This window comes from Periophthalmus magnuspinnatus, chromosome 16 (assembly GCF_009829125.3).
Source record: "Periophthalmus magnuspinnatus isolate fPerMag1 chromosome 16, fPerMag1.2.pri, whole genome shotgun sequence".
In the NCBI taxonomy this organism is placed as follows: Eukaryota; Metazoa; Chordata; class Actinopteri; order Gobiiformes; family Gobiidae; genus Periophthalmus; species Periophthalmus magnuspinnatus.
In genome coordinates this window covers 31,644,304-31,662,426 of record NC_047141.1, presented here as the reverse complement: position 1 = coordinate 31,662,426, position 18,123 = coordinate 31,644,304, and the positions used below count along the sequence as shown (strand labels likewise).

The 18,123-nt window shown below is 37.8% G+C and overlaps 1 protein-coding gene across 1 annotated transcript; it reads right to left on the bottom strand.

Annotated features, from left to right (window-relative positions):
- Nucleotides 1-500: 500 nt before the first annotated feature.
- LOC117384172 (T-cell surface glycoprotein CD4-like) lies at nt 501-14,421 on the bottom strand. Its single transcript, XM_033981454.2, has 9 exons — nt 14,379-14,421; nt 14,033-14,070; nt 12,668-12,856; nt 10,419-10,559; nt 8,961-9,191; nt 7,635-7,709; nt 6,432-6,580; nt 3,132-3,196; nt 501-1,426 (listed from the first exon to the last, which is right to left on the bottom strand). The coding sequence occupies exons 2-9, from the start codon at nt 14,046-14,048 to the stop codon at nt 1,351-1,353; spliced, it is 942 nt and encodes a 313-aa protein (XP_033837345.1). The 5' UTR covers nt 14,049-14,070; nt 14,379-14,421; the 3' UTR covers nt 501-1,350.
- Between the last annotated feature and the right edge of the window lie 3,702 nt (nt 14,422-18,123).

Below are 18,123 nucleotides of genomic sequence, written 5' to 3'. Positions count from 1 at the left end.
GAAACAAAACACAACTCCAGGTCTGATTTTGACTTATTTTTTTCATATTTTGACACAAATTTAATCCAGAACAGCTTTAAACGTGGAGCATTTTAAACACAACATGATTGAAAAGTAACAGAACAAAAAAACATTATAAGCTAACAATAACAACAGCTAGCATGCTAACACGTGCTTACTGTTAATCGGACAATAACAAAACAGATGCAGAGAAAACACAGCAGCTTTTCTTCACTTTGTACATTTTATTTACACAAAAAACATCAAATATATGACGTAACAAATATGGAAATATGTAGTAAAGAAAATAATTGTTGTTTTTTTAATATATTTTACATTTTATATATTTATTTTACTTTTTTTTTTAGATTTTTACTTTCACTTTTCACAGCTGTGTCATATCTGGGTCAAGAAAAGCCAAAAGTGCAAAACAGGGATCGATGCAAAAGGATTTTATTTATTTATTTATTTATTTATTTTTATTTTATCTATTTTTATTTAAATCTAAAACAAGTTCTGAGTCATTTTAATGTTCAGATTAAACCTCGACATCCTGGGGTTTTTATTTCACTATTGTGTCTGTGAAGAGAGAGACAGACAGAGAGAGAGAGAGAGACCGACAGAGAGACAGACAGACGGAGAGACAGAGAGAGAGAGAGAGACAGACAGAGAGAGAGACAGACGGAGAGACAGAGAGAGAGAGACAGACAGAGAGAGAGACAGACGGAGAGACAGACAGAGGGAGACAGACAGAGAGACAGAGAGAGAGACAGAGAGAGAGACAGAGAGAGAGACAGAGAGAGAGAGAGACAGAGAGAGACAGACAGAGAGAGAGACAGACGGAGAGACAGACAGAGGGAGACAGACAGAGAGACAGAGAGAGAGACAGAGAGAGAGAGACAGAGAGAGAGAGAGAGACAGGGAGAGGGAGAGAGAGAGAGAAAAACAGAGACAGAAAGAGACAAAGAGGGAGAGACATAGAGAAAGAGAGAGGGACACAGAGAGAAACTATTGTGTAAATCAAGATCTGAACATTAATAACAGACAGATCAGGTCCTTCTTTCCTCGAGGTCGCTCCTTAGCAACAGGTTTGATTGACAGCGTTGCTAAGCGCCCGCTCCCTGATAAACCAGTGATGCGAGCGGGAACGGGCTTTACCTTCAACATCCTCGCTCCTGATTGGCTCCTGAATTCCAAACATAAAACTCGTCTCCGCTTTAGCCTCGACCGTCTCTTTCAGTCGCTTCTTTAAACAGTTTGTGGTTCAAATTTGTCGTCGTTTACGCAGAAACACAGAACAAACATATTTACACATTATATAATCTCGTCTCTTCGGCCTCGTGTTCCGGGTCACGGCTCGGGTCGGGCCGGAGGTGGCGCCGGAGCGGAGGGTTTGGTTCTGCCGGGGCCCGTCGTGACTCTGGGGCTGAGATAAAAAAAACCAAATCGTCAGGAGAAACTTTCACAGGAATTAAACCAAATCATGAAGTGGACGAGTCTGTGACGGTCAGACTGAAACGAAGAGAGCGCGGAAGAAAAGAGCAACGGACAAAAGAAGTGACCACAGAAGAAAAGAGCAACGGAGAAAAGAAGTGACCACGGAAGAAAAGAGCAACGGAGAAAAGAAGTGACCACGGAAGAAAAGAGCAACGGAGAAAAGAAGAGAGCGCAGGAAGCCAGGAGAACTCGCTGCATGTAGTATCTCAGGGAGTATTAGTACACGCAGTATTTGAAGTAGCTGCAGTAGAAGTAGCAACTGCTATTACGCAAGTTTAAGAAGTTGTAGTATAGTAGTAGTAGTAACAGTAGCACTGGAGCTTTAGAATCAGTAATAGAAATAGAAAGTTCTTGTTCCAGTAGTAGTAGTAGTAGTAGTAGTAGTAGTAGTAGTGGTCCAAGCAGCAACAGTAGTAGTAGTAGTAGTAGTAGTAGTCGTCGAAGTAGCAACAGTAGTATTGGTAGTGGTAGTAGTATCAATAATAGAAAATAGAAAGTTATAGTAGTAGTAGTAGTAGTAGTAGTAGTAGTAGTAGTAGTAGTAGTAGTAGTAGTAGTAGTAGTAGTAGTAGTAGTACTACCATCAGAAGTAGCAGTTGTCCAAGTAGTGGCGTTACTATTGGTAATAGTAGTACTATAGTCGACATAGTATCAATAATAGAAATAGGAAGTTATAGTTATAGTAGTTGTAGTAGTAGTACTAGCCTCAGATGTAGCAGTTGGCCACGTAGCAACCGTTGTATTAGCAGTAGTAGTAGTAGTAGTAATAGTAGTACTTGGTAGCAGCAGTAGTAGTAATAGTAGTAGTAGTAGCAGTAGTATTAGTAGCCTCAGAAGTAGCAGTTGTCTGAGCAGTAACAGTAGTATTTGCAGTAGTATTTGCAGTAGTATTTGCAGTAGTATTTGCAGTAGTATTTGCAGTACTACAGGTGTGTTTTAAATGTGCTCTAAAAATACATTTGATTTGAACCTTATATTTATTTATTTAACTCCAAAACTTTTGTCCAATTGACGAAATTTTGAAATTAGTTGAAATAAAAATAAATAAATAAATAAATAAATAAAACCTCCATTATTCGTACCACTGTGTGTAAAGTTCTTATTTGACTTGTTATAAAGTGTATTTCTCGGGTTTAATAGTATTTTTTCTTATTTGTAACTGTGGGAGCTGAAGATTGAAACCAGCGTGTTTTTTTATTTATTTTTTTTTTATTTAATGATGAATGATGCTGTTGTTGTGTCGTCGGGCAAGACACTTACCCCCCTCCTGTATGAACGTGTAATATTTATCAGTGCTGTTTTTGTTTGTTTTTTACACGTGAACATCGTATGATCAATCTCCTTAAACTAAATGTGTTTTAGTTTCATTTATTTCTGTATTTAACGCGACATTATCTGCCTATGACGTGAGAAAAATGGAAAGTTTGTCACCGCGATAAGTCGTGTAAGTCGCAAAAACAACAAACGAACGGTAAAACTTATCTTAAAATGTAAAAATCTTGAGCTACAAACTAAATAAATCTAAGTAAGTCAAAACTACAGCGGCTCAGTTGGTAGAGTCTCCTGATCTGAAGGTTGCCGGTTCAACTCCCGCTCTGACCTTTGACCTTTGACCTCACATTAAAGTGTTTTACCCTGGACACTGGCAGTAGTTCTTCGGTCTTAACAGCGCGGCCTCCTTCATCTTCATGAATCGTCGCTGTTGGGAAAGAAAATACAGGTTTTTATTAAGAAAAATGATTTATTATTTATTTATTTATTTATTATTTATTTTTAATATTTAAAACTTAAAATTTGAGCCATGTTCAGCGTCTACAGGGTCGACCCAACTAGTATTTTCAGGTATCTGTATGTTACTTAAGTACATTTTACAGTGGATACTTTTTACTTTTACTGCAGTACTTTTCAGAACAGAATCTGTACTTTCTACTCCACTACATTTTTGAACAGGACTGAAAAGTAAAAAGTACTTTTCATCTGATTTGAGGAGTTATTTTTACCGAGTTCGTGGAAACATCCGGACTAAAGTTTTCAAGTTCGAGCTTTGACTTTGACCAAAACAAAAATAAAAACACAAAATTCATAAGAAAAATTAAGAAATGGATTCGTACCAAAACATGTTTGATTTTTTTCACTACATTTAACACTTAATTAACTTAAATAAACTGCAGTTGTTAGAAATACTTAGACTTTTTCCTCTTAAAGTACATTTTTAAACGAGTACTTGAGTCGACTTTTTCACGCAATACTTTTACTTTAACTTGAGTAACTTTTTACCTCTGTATGTGTACTTTTACTTAAGTAGCAAAGTTGAGTTTTGGTATTGTCTGTATATTTTTATTTATTTATTTTATTGTATTTATTTTTTGATTCCCGTCCAGATGCAGATGGAGGCGGCTCATAAATGGATTTTTATCGACTGCATTTACGTCATTTCACTTTACACTTTCTTACATTATTATTATAAATATATTTCAGATAAATATAAATACACATTATTCCAAATCCACATTGGAAACTGCGTCTGTGCAAAAAAACTAAAATGTTTCTCTGTTTTTTTGTTGTTTTTTTTCAATTTCAGCCGAGTTTCTCCACATTTTTGAACAGGACTGAAAAGTAAAAAGTACTTTTCATCTGATTCGAGGAGTTATTTTTATGTTCGTGGAAACATCCGGACTAAAGTTTCAAGTTCGAGCTTTGACTTTGAGCAAAACAAAAATAAAAACACAAAATTCATAAGAAAAATAAAAAAAGATGAATTTGTTTTGTTACTGTGACTAAAATACGTGTCATTTTGAATCAATATCACCAAATTTACACAAATATATGAACAACACTTGTGTGAAATACTTTTACTTTTTACCCTTAAAGTATATTTTTAAACACGTACTTAAATACTTTACTTTTCATGTGATACTTTTACTTTTTACTTAAGTAACAAAACACTTACCACAGTATACTTCACATTCATAATATCATTTTCTTACTCAAAGTATTTTTTTATTTTACTTATAATTTCTTGGCCCTTTTTTATTCCTTTCACTGTTTTTTTTTTTACATCTTTCTTTTTTATTCTCCTGTTCATTTACCAATTTATATCATTTCATTTAAATCAATTTGAACTGCATTATTTTTGAATTACTTTAAAAAACATGCAAAAAATATATACTTAAATAAACGCAGTTATTTCCATATCGTTCTGTTCATTTAGTCATTTTATATTAATTATTTTATATGAATTTTAACTGCATTATGTTGAATTACAGGATTTATTTATAGGTTTTCACTGAAATACATGAGCATAATTTTGAGGAGTGGAGTCTATAAACCAGAGGCGTCAAACTCATGTTCACCGAGGGCCACATCAGCAAATCAAGGGCCAGATGTGACTGTGCGGCAGGATAAATGTCACTAAATGTAAACAAATGTCATGTAAAATAAATGTAATTACTTTCTAACTTGTTAAATAACAGTTTCTGTGATAAAGTGACATTTTTAAAAGTGTGTATCTGGTCGGGACACACCTCCTCACAGACCTTCAGCTCTGCTTCAAATTCGTCCTTTTACAGACTTTTAATTATTGGACAGTTTGTTGTTTTTCTTGCAGATTAACTTTTTCACACTTAGCTCCGTGTTTGGTGTCAAAATGTCGACGTAGATTGTACCGACTCCGCCTCAAAACACAAAAAACACACAGGTTTTTCTCCTCAAAGCACAAACTTGTATTCATCTTTAGCGTCTTTCTTGAAACTTCCTTCCACGCCGCCAATTTTTTTCCTCCTGAACATTTTGTGATGATTATTTGCAAATATTTCTCAGTGTCACTTGTTGGGAAAATCTCATTAGTTTATTGTCAGTGCAAACATTAAAGCAGCACAGACTTATTTTAAAATGACAGTCATGCCTTTTAATTTACCTTCTCACGGGCCACATAAAACGACGTGGCGGGCCGCATTTGGCCCCCGGGCCTTGAGTTTGACATATGTGATATAGACAAACTAAAATATAAAAAAAAACAAAAAACATTAATTCTTGCGTCCTAATTTCAGACATGTAAAACTACGCCCCCTAATGGAAGTGTATGTCTTTGCACCGGTTTGAAACTCAAACGCTCCCAATGAAAAAGTGGGTCGTCCGTCGCTGTTTATCAGCAGAGAACAGACTTTATGAAACGTATCTATAAAGGACGACTTCAAAAACTCCCAGAATGCCTCAGCTGTTTGTTAATCATCGATACGGGAACATTTAACACCAGATCACACGACTGAACGAGACTAAGGACGAGCCGCGACAAAACTCAGACAGACGTCACCAAAATGAAACATACTCCAAGGAAAAGCAAAACTGGATACGCTAGTGAAAAAAACGCAATTTAATCATTTTTTTGGTGATATTAGAGACAATACAAACAATAAAAGACATTAGACATTTAGATTTGAGGGAAAAAAGAGGTTTTAAGGTTTTAAGGGGGTGACGAGACGATAAGAATGGGACCTGTTCTTCGTATATAGGAGTTTAAGTGTAAAAGAGTGTGGAAATAAGAGGGAAAGGGCGGAACATAAAAAAAAAAGAAAAAATTAAAATAAATTAAAATAAAATAAAATAATAATAAAATAAAAATAAAATAAATAAAAATAAAATAATAATAAAACAAATTAAAATAAAATAAAATAATAATAAAATAAAAATAATTTCATGAGGTTCCATTTTATTGATTTATTTTTTTTCCATTTTTTCCCTTCGCTTTCTTTTTTCTTATTTTTTTGCTAAATAGGGTCAGTACAGATAGGGCAGCGGGTCGTCTTTCTTTAATAATCTGGTGACAAACTTTTATCCACCCACCTGCTCCTGTTTTTACTGTTTTATATGGACTTATTTATTGTTTGTTTTGTTGTTTTTCTGTAAATAAATCCCGTCTGTACTGGTGTTTTTACCTTTCTCCGGCTTAAACGGTTGTACATGATGAGCGCGAGCACCCAGAGCAAAACGACCACACAGCCTCCTCCTATGGCGGCCCACACCCACCAGCTCAGCTCCATCGGCAGAAGAGGCGGAGTCTGTGCCGTCTGTGTGCCGTTCACGCCTGAAAAAACACGGGGTTAACGCAGAAAAACAAACACAGATGACGTTAAAACCTTCTACAGACGTGTAATATTTAATACAGATGGAGGAAGGTAAAATAAATACTGTTGAAATACTGATTTTGTCGTAAAATAAGAAGTTAATGAAAAAGTCAGGCCCGTTCGCAGAAATTTTGGGGGCCCGGGGCAAGAGGTCTCACATGGGCCCCCCTCTAATGTAACTGAATAGGAAGAGGGTCAAATTCTGGGGCCCGGGACAACAGACTCCTTTGCCCTTTTCTGTCAACTCCCCTGGGTCCAGTCACTAATCGAAATGATAAAAAAAAGGTTTAACGTTTGTGAATTTATCTTTATCGTACTTTATGACAAAGTGCAATTTAATTAATAGGGAATTTTGACCTTTGACCCCCCCCCCCAATCTGGGAGTACGACATCCTGACATCGTAAAACCTGAAAACCACCAATTGATACTTCGCAGTGGGGTGTCTCACATGTATCTCTACGGCGGAATGTTCGGCAGTTAGCGTAGAGACGCAACCGCGCACATTAGCAAAAAAGTTAGTCAAAAGTGCGTCTGAAAACTTAAGATAAAAATACAAAATGGGTTTAAAACGGCACATTTTTCACGTTCACGGTTCTGTTTAGGAGATTTTCAACAAAAATGTGAGAGTGACTAACTGAAAAACTGTCGGCTAATGCTAACGCTAATGCTAATGCTAGCTTGTGGCTGTAATGTTATGTGAGCGGGACTTGTTTAACAGCACAGATCATCTCACTTATTGTACTTCAGGCTAATGAAATCAAACCCGGATTAAACTTTAAATGGAGTAACAGCTTTAGACAGAGCAGTGCCTCCAGTTAGCATCACACGCCCAGAAAATACTGACGGCACCAGCTGCAAAGTAGTTTTTTTTAAGCCTAAACCTCTTTGTGGGTTTCGAGCTTCCTGTTACACGCCACATTTTGAGGACGTTTCCCCCCCCCCCCATTCAAATGTTTTCATATTTTGTTTTAAATTGATAATCGCTACGGCAACGGCCCCAACGGGATACTCACAGTGCGGACACGCTTCCTTGTTGCCGACGGTCATTCTTGTGGTAGGGGGCGGCGGAGAGGTGGGAGGAAGTGGATCTAATCGAAATAAGAAAAAGAAAAAAAAAGAAAAAAACACTAATTGATGTTTAAAAATATAAAATTAACCCAAAAAATCAAAGCAGCACAGTCGAAATCCGATTTTTAACAGATTTTTTAAAGTTATAATTACTATTAAAATGACATAAACAGCAGCACAATCCTCTTTTTTATTTCTGCTCACACTTCCTCTGTTTACTCACGTCACATTTTGCAGTTTGCGTTTCATTTTAATAATCTTAAAAGCTCAGAAAAAAACATTATAATCCTGTTTTGTTGCGCGTGAACATGGCCCAATTTAATTTGTTTTTTCAAGACTTTATAGTTTTTAAAGTGCTCGTGTCGCGCTGTTTTCTGATGTCGTTTCCTCGTCACAAACCGACCTGGAGTTGTGCTTTTTTGTTTCATTCACACATGTTTAACGCACAGTTCTTCTCTCAAACTGAAAAAAACACTCCGTTCCACCTCGTGATGTCATCAAGTGGCGATACAGGAAGTGCTCCGTTGTGTTTTTAAACTCCACACACCTTCATTTATAGAATCATTTGGATCGTTTCAGCGCCGGAATTGCCGATCTCTACTGAACTAAAGGTAAAACGTAGCTGCTAACTAACTTGAAAACTACCACTTGATGACATCACGAGGTGGAACAGAGCGTTTTGAGCGTGACCAAACACGTGCGGATGAAACAAAACACAACTCCAGGTCTATTTTTGAGGCAGTAACAGCATCAAAACATGATTTAAACCTCGCGAGAATCCATTTTGTGTAATATCAGCGCTTTAAAAACACGCAAAAAATTAAACTTTCCATTTTTGAAAATCAGTTTTTACATTTTTTTTTGTTTTATTTTGTTTTTGAGTCACTATTTTGACTTTCAGTGACTCTTATATCTCATTATAAAAATATATTTCACCAGAATAAACACGATTAATCACGTTACGTTAATCCAAAACTAATTATCACGTTCATAAAGTGTGATAGTAAAATGTTTTTAAAGCAACACCGTGTAACTTTCTGGAGGTGGAACGGTAAAACCATACTTCGGAACATTACCCGTGTAGATACGTCTTATGTCACGCTGCGGTTTTTTTATGGAGTTGTGGTTTTCTGTGTTTTTCGATGCAATAAAAACATTCGCAGTCAAAAAAAAACACGTTCATTTTGGACTAGCTTTCGGGTAAAAAGTTACACGGTGGTGCTTTAAAAAGTCTCCGCCGTTTGTGTCGCCGTAGTTTCCTTAAATCGCACCTCTGACTTGAATCTTTACGTCGGTGATGGTTTTTCCGCTCGGCGTGATCGCGCACTCCCACGTTCCTCCGTCCTGCTCGGTCACGGGACTCAGGTGGACCGTAGCCGCTTCATGGCTCCGCCCACCGGGTCCTCGCCACTGCACCGTCCAACCGTCGGCAAGTCCGTCCACGTCACAGCGAAGAACCGCACCGCCGCCAACCACGAGGGGAACAGGGGGGGCCACGGACGCTGGAAGGGAAGACGAGGAGAGTTAAAGGCGAGAACGTGAAAAACAAAACTGGTTAATTTTGCCTAAGACTAGACCAGGACTAGACCAGGACTAGACCAGGACTAAAACAGGACTGAACCAGGACTAAAACAGGACTGAACCAGGACTAAACCGGGACTGAACCGGGACTAAACCAGGACTAGACCAGGACTAAACCAGGACTAAAACAGGACTGAACCAGGACTAAAACAGGACTGAACCAGGACTAAACCAGGACTAAACCAGGACTAAACCAGGACTGAACCAGGACTAGACCAGGACTAGACCAGGACTAGACCAGGACTGAACCGGGACTGAACCGGGACTAAACCGGGACTGAACCGGGACTGAACCGGGACTAAACCAGGACTAGACCAGGACTAAACCAGGACTAAAACAGGACTGAACCAGGACTAAACCAGGACTAAACCAGGACTAAACCAGGACTAAACCAGGACTGAACCAGGACTAGACCAGGACTGAACCAGGACTGAACCAGGACTAGACCAGGACTGAACCAGGACTAAACCAGGACTGAACCAGGACTGAACCAGGACTAAACCAGGACTAGACCAGGACTGAACCAGGACTAAACCAGGACTGAACCAGGACTGAACCAGGACTAGACCAGGACTGAACCAGGACTAAACCAGGACTGAACCAGGACTGAACCAGGACTAAACCAGGACTAGACCAGGACTGAACCAGGACTAAACCAGGACTGAATCAGTGTTTAGTTAATTTAATTGTTCACTTCCACTTGAACTTATCACTGTTTAAACTCTGAGAAGTAAAAATAATGTTTTTTTTGTGTCCACCATTTTGTTTTTGACCCTGAACAGCCCGATCCAACTCACTTTACATCACATTTAAAGCATTTCCGTCTTATTTCTCTTATTTGATCCTTGATATCACGTTTTAAGTCGTTTATTAAGTCGTCTGAGGTTTATTCACAAACACCTTTTCTTTAAGATTAACCCACAGGAAGAAATCAGGATGAGTCAGGTCTGTGGAGATACTGCCCCCTGTCTTTGAAAAACACTTATTATTCCTTTAATGGCGTTTACACTCGGGGCATCTCTGGTGTTGGGTCAAATTTGACCCATGTGACTCAAAGTTCCACTGTACAATGAGGGTTCGTTCCTCGGTGCTGTATTTGCTCAGATTAATGTGGGAAGAGTCGTTCTAAAGGCTCGTGTGCGTTTTACCCGACGCCACGATGAGCCTGTGCTGCTCCTCTTGACGTCCGACTTTGCAGGTGAACAGTCCAGCGTCTCCACGAGTAACTCCAGAAATCTCCAGTGTCGTCTCATGTTTCAGACGACTTCTTTTTACCATTTCCGCTTTACCTGTGACAAAGATAAAGACGTTTTAGGTTCCACTGCAGAAAAATAAGACACAGGTGTAAATGATCGACTTAAAAAAAATAATTTTTTAGGTCCACAAAGTCATTCAAAGTGTTTTAAAGAATAAGAAAGACATTGAAATCACAATAGAACAAATCAGAACATAAATAATCGCCATAAAATTAACATTAAAGGTGAAAAGTGCAGAATAAACCCCTTTCAGTCACATTCACAGATAAACAGAACCGTCTAAGTCTGAATTTAAACATTGTCAAAGTCGAGGCCTGAGTCACATCTTCAGGAAGATGTTTATTTAGAATTAATATATTAAATAAAAAAATATATTATCTGTGTATAAGATTGGAATGTGTTTTCTGTTTGCAGTTTCCTCATTGATGCTTCAAAAATCTCGATGTTGAAGTGTATCGACCTGATGTGGCCCGTCAGGGAATTGAATATAAAATATATATTCAGAAGCCCCTTATGAAGAAAATTAAATCAAGGCCAGTTACGTCGCCCGGACCGGCGTTACCGGGGCCCCACCCTGGAGCCAGGCCTGGGGTGGCCGGGCCTTTCCCCACGGGGCCCGGCCGGGCTCAGCCCAAAGGAGTGACGTGGGGCCGTCCTCATGTGGACCCACCACCCGCAAGAGGATCTGTAAGGGGCCGGTGCTTGAAGGTCTGGGCGGCAGTCGAAGGCGGGACCTCGACGACCGGATCTCTGGACATGGAGACTAGCTCTGTGGACATGGAATGTCACCTCGTTGGGGGAAGGAGCTGGAGCTTGTGCGGGAGGTTGAGCGTTACCGACTAGACATAGTCGGCCTCACCTCCACGCACAGCTTGGGCTCTGGAACCCAACTTCTTGAGAGGGGCTGGACTCTCCATTTCGAGTGGCGAGCTGGTGTGGGCTTGCTCATTGCCCCACAGCTCAGCCGCTGCGTGTTGGGGTTCACTCCGGTGAACGAGAGGGTCGCGTCCCTGCGCCTTCGGGTCGGGGACAGGTCTCTCACTGTTGTGTCGGCCTACGGGCCAAACAGCAGTGCAGAGTACCCGGCCTTCTTGGAGTCCCTGGGAGGGGTACTAGACAGTGCACCAACAGGGGACTCCGTTGTTCTCCTGGGGGACTTCAACGCCCATGTGGGTAACGACAGTGACACTTGGAGGGGCGTGATTGGGAGGAACGGCCTCCCCGATCTGAACCCGAGCGGTGTTTTGTTATTGGACTTCTGTGCTAGTCACAGCTTGTCCATAACAAACACCATGTTCGAGCACAAGGGTGTCCATCGGTGCACATGGCACCAGGACACTCTAGGTCGGAGGTCGATGATCGACTTTGTTGTCGTGTCATCTGACCTCCGACCGCGTGTCTTGGACACTCGGGTGAAGAGAGGGGCTGAGCTGTCAACTGATCACCACCTGGTGGTGAGTTGGATCCGCTGGCGGAGGAGGAAGCCGGACAGACCTGGCAGGCCCAAGCGCATTGTGAGGGTCTGCTGGGAACGTCTAATTCCCTTATTACACGGTTTAACTCAGAGTGACATCAGGAAAATGCTCCGCTCATGTCATTTGAGTTTATCTAGAGTCATAAAAATGACAAAAACTAAACCAACTTAATAAACTTTAGTTAAACCATGAAACAAATGAATTTAAAGCTCAAGGACTCATTATTATTATTATTATTATTATTATTATTGCTGTTGTTGTATAATGTACAAACCTCTTAAAGGCACTCATGTGTGGAGTAAGATATCAGCAATTTTTATTCTGTACTTAGAGATATTGGTCTTGAAAAAAATAAAATAAAATAAATACATAAAATAAAATTAAAAATATAATAAAATAAATAAAAAATTATAAAAATAAATAAATAAATAACAAAAAAATAATAAAAATAAATAAAATGGAAAAAAAACTATATATATATATATATATATATATATATATATATATATATATATATATATATATATATATATATATATATATATATATATATAAAATTAATAAATTAAATTTAAAATAAAAATAAAAAATTAATTACTAAGTCACAATTACTCAATTCAAGCCATTTTAACCCCAGTAACCTTTTTCTCCACAGAGTCGACTGACCTCTTAAAGGCAGCCCATTTTTGGGGTTGATGCTGTGGATGAGCTTGCCGCCGTGGAACCAGCTTAAGGTATTTGTGGAGTCTGAAATGCTGCACGTCAGAGCCACGGTTCCTCCTGGTTTGGTTTGGTCCATGATCTCTGCAGCACACGGCGCGTTCAGCCACACGCTCTGCAGCACACTCACACACACTGCACAAAACAGCACAAAGAACACACAAAAGCACAAAATCACAAAATCACAAAATCACAGCGGTGGAGACGTGGGAGGCTGAGGTCACGTTTACTCTGCCAGACTTAGTTTTCAGGAAATTGTGATTTTAAAAGAATAAAAACTTTTGTAGAAACTATCGGCTTGATTAATATTAAAGCAGCGTTTGGCTCCTCTGCACGATCAGCAAAGTACAAGTAGTAAAGTACTGCACTTACGTCAAATGTTAAGGTATCTGTGCTTTACTTAAGTACATTTTACAGTGGATACTTTTTACTTTTACTTGAGTACATTTGAGAGCAGTATCTGTACTTTCTACTCCACTACATTTTTGAACAGGACTGAAAAGTAAAAAGTACTTTTCATCTGATTTGAGGGGTTATTTTTACCGTGTTCGTGGAAACATCCGGACTAAAGTTTTCAAGTTCGAGCTTTGACTTTGAGCAAAACAAAAATAAAAACACAAAATTCGAAAGAAAAATTAAGAAATGGATTCGTACCAAAACATGTTTGATTTTTTTCACTACATTTAACACTTAATTAACTTAAATAAACTACAGTTGTTAGAAATACTTAGACTTTTTCCTCTTAAAGTACATTTTTAAACGAGTCGACTCGATACTTTTACTTTAACTTGAGTAACTTTTTACCTCTGTATGTGTACTTTTACTTAAGTAGCAAAGTTGAGTTTTGGTATTGTCTGTATATTTTTATTTATTTATTTTATTGTATTTATTTTTTGATTCCCGTCCAGATGCAGATGGAGGCGGCTCATAAATGGATTTTTATCGACTGCATTTACGTCATTTCACTTTACACTTTCTTACATTATTATTATAAATATATTTCAGATAAATATAAATACACATTATTCCAAATCCACATTGGAAACTGCGTCTGTGCAAAAAAACTAAAATGTTTTTGGTTTTTTTTTCAATTTCAGACGAGTTTCTCCTCAAGTTTTTGTTTAAACGCTCAATTTAACAAGAAAAATGTCTTTCTTTTTTTTCTTTTACACAGTTTTATGGTTTTATGGTTTATTCAAAATCAAAACTAGCAAAAGATTTTTAGTTTTGTCAGTTTAATTAACGACAAAATAAAAAAAATGAACAGAAATAATCTCGAATGTGATGTTGAAATATGAAAACAAAACTCACCCCAAACAAGCAGCATTGTGCCGTACGTTCTTCAATTTCTGAAAAATAAAAAACAAAATGATCATCTTTTCTGCTTAAGTTCACACATTTATGCTTTTTTTTATCCACTGGAAATAGTTTACGCAGGAAAAAAAAAAATTGTGTTTGATTTTTAAGAGCATTTTATGACGATAAAAACAAGAAATACTCAAACTAAAAGTACTACAAAAGTACCTCGTCCAGGCTCATTTCACACATTATTCACTTTTAACTGTACGTTTATATTTTTATATTTAAGTTTTCATTTGACTTTTTAAATCTGAAACATTAAAGCTGTGAATTTTTGTTTGTAAAAATAGAAACGTACCTGAAACGTCTTTTGTAGCTGACGCTGAACTTCCACAGAGTCTGAGGGAGAACTGCACGAGCGCAAAAACACTTCGTCTTCCCCTCCTCCTCTTTCTCCTCTTCCTCTTCTTCATTTCTTTTCTTTCTCTCTGTAAAGTTTGAGTCGGTGCAGATGCAGATGCAGCTGTGACTGTGGCTTTGCTGCAGCGAGGCTCAAGTCAAAAGTAGGAATGTGAAGACGAACTTAAACGACAGATTTAGAGCTGAGGCTGCTCTGGAAAAAGTAAAAGTACTGCACTGAAGTACTGCTATACACTCCTGGTATCTGTGCTTTACTTAAGTACAGTTTACAGTGGTACTTTTTACTTTAGTACATTTGAGAGCAGTATCTGTACTTTCTACTCCACTACATTTTGAACTGGACTGAAAAGTGAAAGTATTTTTTTATTATAGTTTGAGACCTGAAGTTTTATTTTTAACACTTTTGTAATTTGCAGCAACGTATCAGAAAAATTAAAAATCAAAAATCGGTTGTTTCCGTTGAACAAAACTCAGCACAATTCTTCAAAATCACCACATTTGAGGCTTTATAAGACTCAAAATACTTTTCCTTAAGCACATTTTTTCATGTCGTACTTTCACTTGACTATTTTTTTGCTCCAGGATCTGTACTTTTACTTAAGTAACACAACTAAGTACTTCTTCCACCGCTGCCTGTCACAGGGTTTCGTGTTTTTTAGGTTTCAGGCCTGAATATGAAGCTTAAACAAAGTATAAATAAAGACAGGGTTTAATTTAAGTTTTCTTCTTCCCAGTCCTTTTCGAGCTTATATAAGGATTAATTTGTGAAATGTGCTTTAAGTGAACACGATACATGTGCTCGAAATAAATGAAAATGAGGTTTAGTGGGAAAGTAATAGTCGTACAAGTGAATATGTGGGTTGTTTTTACGCCACAATACAATGTTTCTTTCTCTATAAATTCCTGGTGTTCACATATGAGTTTATTACACTGCCTCTTAGTGGTGACAGAAGAGTATTACACATTATAGTTTAGATTCCAGATGGATTTTGTTAAAGGTTCGCGTCAGCAGTTCTTTAAATGAGACACAATGTTCCAGGAGATTCGGTTGTTCCGTCTTTAGCTTTGATTATTCGCTGTGGCGTTGTTTCGATTTCGCTTCTGCAACGTCACCAGATTTATTTCCATCCAGTGTCGCATTAATTTTTCACCTGTTGCATTGATGATGGTCGAGTCTGACGCTGCAGCTTCTCCAGAACATCCCAAAGATTCTCAATGGGGTTAAGGTCTGGACTCTGTGGTGGACGATCCATGTGTGAAAATGACGTCTCCTACTCCTGATCCACTCTGTCACAATTTGAGCCCGATGAATCCTGGCATTGTCGTCTTGGAATATGCCCAAAAATCCACTGATGGAATAACCTGGTCATTCAGTTTATTCAGGTGACCTCATTCTGCTGAACCTAGACCGGACCAACTGCAGCGACACCGACATATTTGCGGAGTTAAATCCAGGTAGCGACTCTTTTTTTGGCCAGTTTTAGTTTTAGTTTTTGCAAATCTTTATTAAAATGTGACTTTATTTTGTTCTGTCAAAATGATTAAAACGTAAAACGAATGTCCTCATATGTGGACATTATTTTTCAATAATAATAATAAAAAAAAATAAAATAAAATAAAAAATAATAATAATAATAAATAAATAAATACCGGTAATAAAAAAAAAAAATAATAATAATAATAATTCTTTATTTTTACACTTCTCAGTCCAAATAACAAAGAGACATTAATAAAACCATGTAAGAGCTCAGGTCTCAGGACGGTATCATAGTTTTACGCTCTTTAAGTGGTAGTTTGTGGGAAAAGCTGAGAAGTAGAAAAAGTTCAAGATGTACGGCAGTAAAGAGGAGTAAAACTGAAGCCTCCACCTGTGAAATGAACCCCACAAATCTGACCCAAAAAGCAGAGACCGTTTAAGAGCAAAGAGGATTAAACTTTCACTTAAAAGAGCTGCTACTTAGTGTTTTCTGATCTGTTCTAATGTCGTTTCCTCGTCACAAAAAGACCTGGAGTTGTGTTTTTAACAGACAAACATAACGCAGTGTGACTCAAACATGTGTGAACGAAACAAAACACAACTCCAAGTCTGTTTTTGAGGAGGAAACAACATTAAAACATGACTTAACGCTCACAAGAGTCAGTTTTGTGTCATATGGAACCTTAAAATAAAGGCGTCATCCTCTTCTAATCATAACCATCATGTGCATTTGAGCTAAAGTATATAAGTGATTTCATATAAACTCGTGTATGAAGATGAAGATGTGCATTTGTCCAAGTACAGACACGTTTTGCATTTTAAAAAAAACCCGAGAGAGAAGGGATTCTATAGGAACATGTAACGTATTAAACATAATAATATAAAAACATATCATTTTAGTCATTTTGAACATTATAAACTTGTCCAAAAACACCAACTGGAGTCAAATGTTTGTATAGAAACTGGATCTGCACTTTAACAAACAGATACTCACCACATTAATAAAAAGTCAGAATACGGAACAGAAATTGATACTAAAAATAATGGAACACGCTTACATTTCTAGGCCAGGATGAGTGGTTTGAGTCTACGAGCTTTCACTTCCTCCCTCTTCTTCTTCTAGCTCTACTGCTACTCTGAAAATGTAGAAATAATCAGCTGTTTCAACACTGAACAGTCACAAGGCTCTAAAACTCTGCTGCAGTTTGCAAAGGATAAATTAAAGGTCCCATATTACACACAGTTGACTCTTGTGAGCGTTAAATCATGTTCAAATGTTGTTACCTCCTCAAAAACAAACCTGGAGTTGTGTTTTGCTTCATTCGCACATGTTTGACCAACTCCATTATCGGTCTGTAACGTCTCCAAAGCTCAAAACGCTCTGTTCCACCTTGTGATGTCGTGAAGTGGTAGTTTTCTATGGAGTTCAACAGTGATCGCTCAACCCCTGGTATCAGAACTACATTTCTCATTCACTTTTCATTGACTTTCTGGAGAAAAAAAAATTACACAAGTCTGATCAGCTCTGTGGGGAAATGAATAACCACAACAACTAGAATTTTATTTAAAATCTGTTTCTGAAACTTTATAACTCGCTAAGTTATTAAAACATTTAGCTGAATCTTGCATTTTAAATTTACTTTTTGGGCTTAAAACCACAGCATTATGGATATTATTTAGCGCATTGTGGGGAAAAATGAAGAGTTCAAAGGCATCGTGGAGGCTAACCAGCAGACTTTTCGAAAAAATTCAGAAAAATTTACAGAAAAGTTACTTCTGGCACCGGAACAAACGGCCACTGCTGAGCTCCATTTAACAGATACTTTTACCTTTAGTTCAGTCGAGATAAGTGGCAACTCCAGAAGCTGAAATGATCCAAATGATTCTATAAATGAAGGTGTGTGGAGTTTAAAAACACAGTGGAGCACTTCCTGTATCACCACACGATGACATCACAAGGTGGAACAGAGTGTTTTCAGTTTGATAGAAGAACTCGGTGTAAATCTGCAGGTTTGTTTGTGCGTTAAACATGTGAGAATGAAACAAAAAAACACAACTCCAGGTCTGTTTGTGACGAGGAAACGACATTAGAACAGATTAGAAAACAGTGTAATACGGGCGCTCTAAGGTTAAACACATCTTTATCTTTATTATATTTTAAATTTCATGTTGTACTTTTGTGGTAAAGAAAGAGCTGCGTCCGAAG

Excerpts from the sequence above, each read along its gene's own strand:
- LOC117384172 (XM_033981454.2), bottom strand. Across the intron at positions 10,560-12,667 it reads AAATGGGCTGCCTTTAAGAG|GTAAAGCGGAAATGGTAAAA; the intron begins GTCAGTCGACTC and ends TCTTTGTCACAG. Across the intron at positions 6,581-7,634 it reads CAAGGAAGCGTGTCCGCACT|GCGTGAACGGCACACAGACG; the intron begins GTGAGTATCCCG and ends GTGTTTTTTCAG.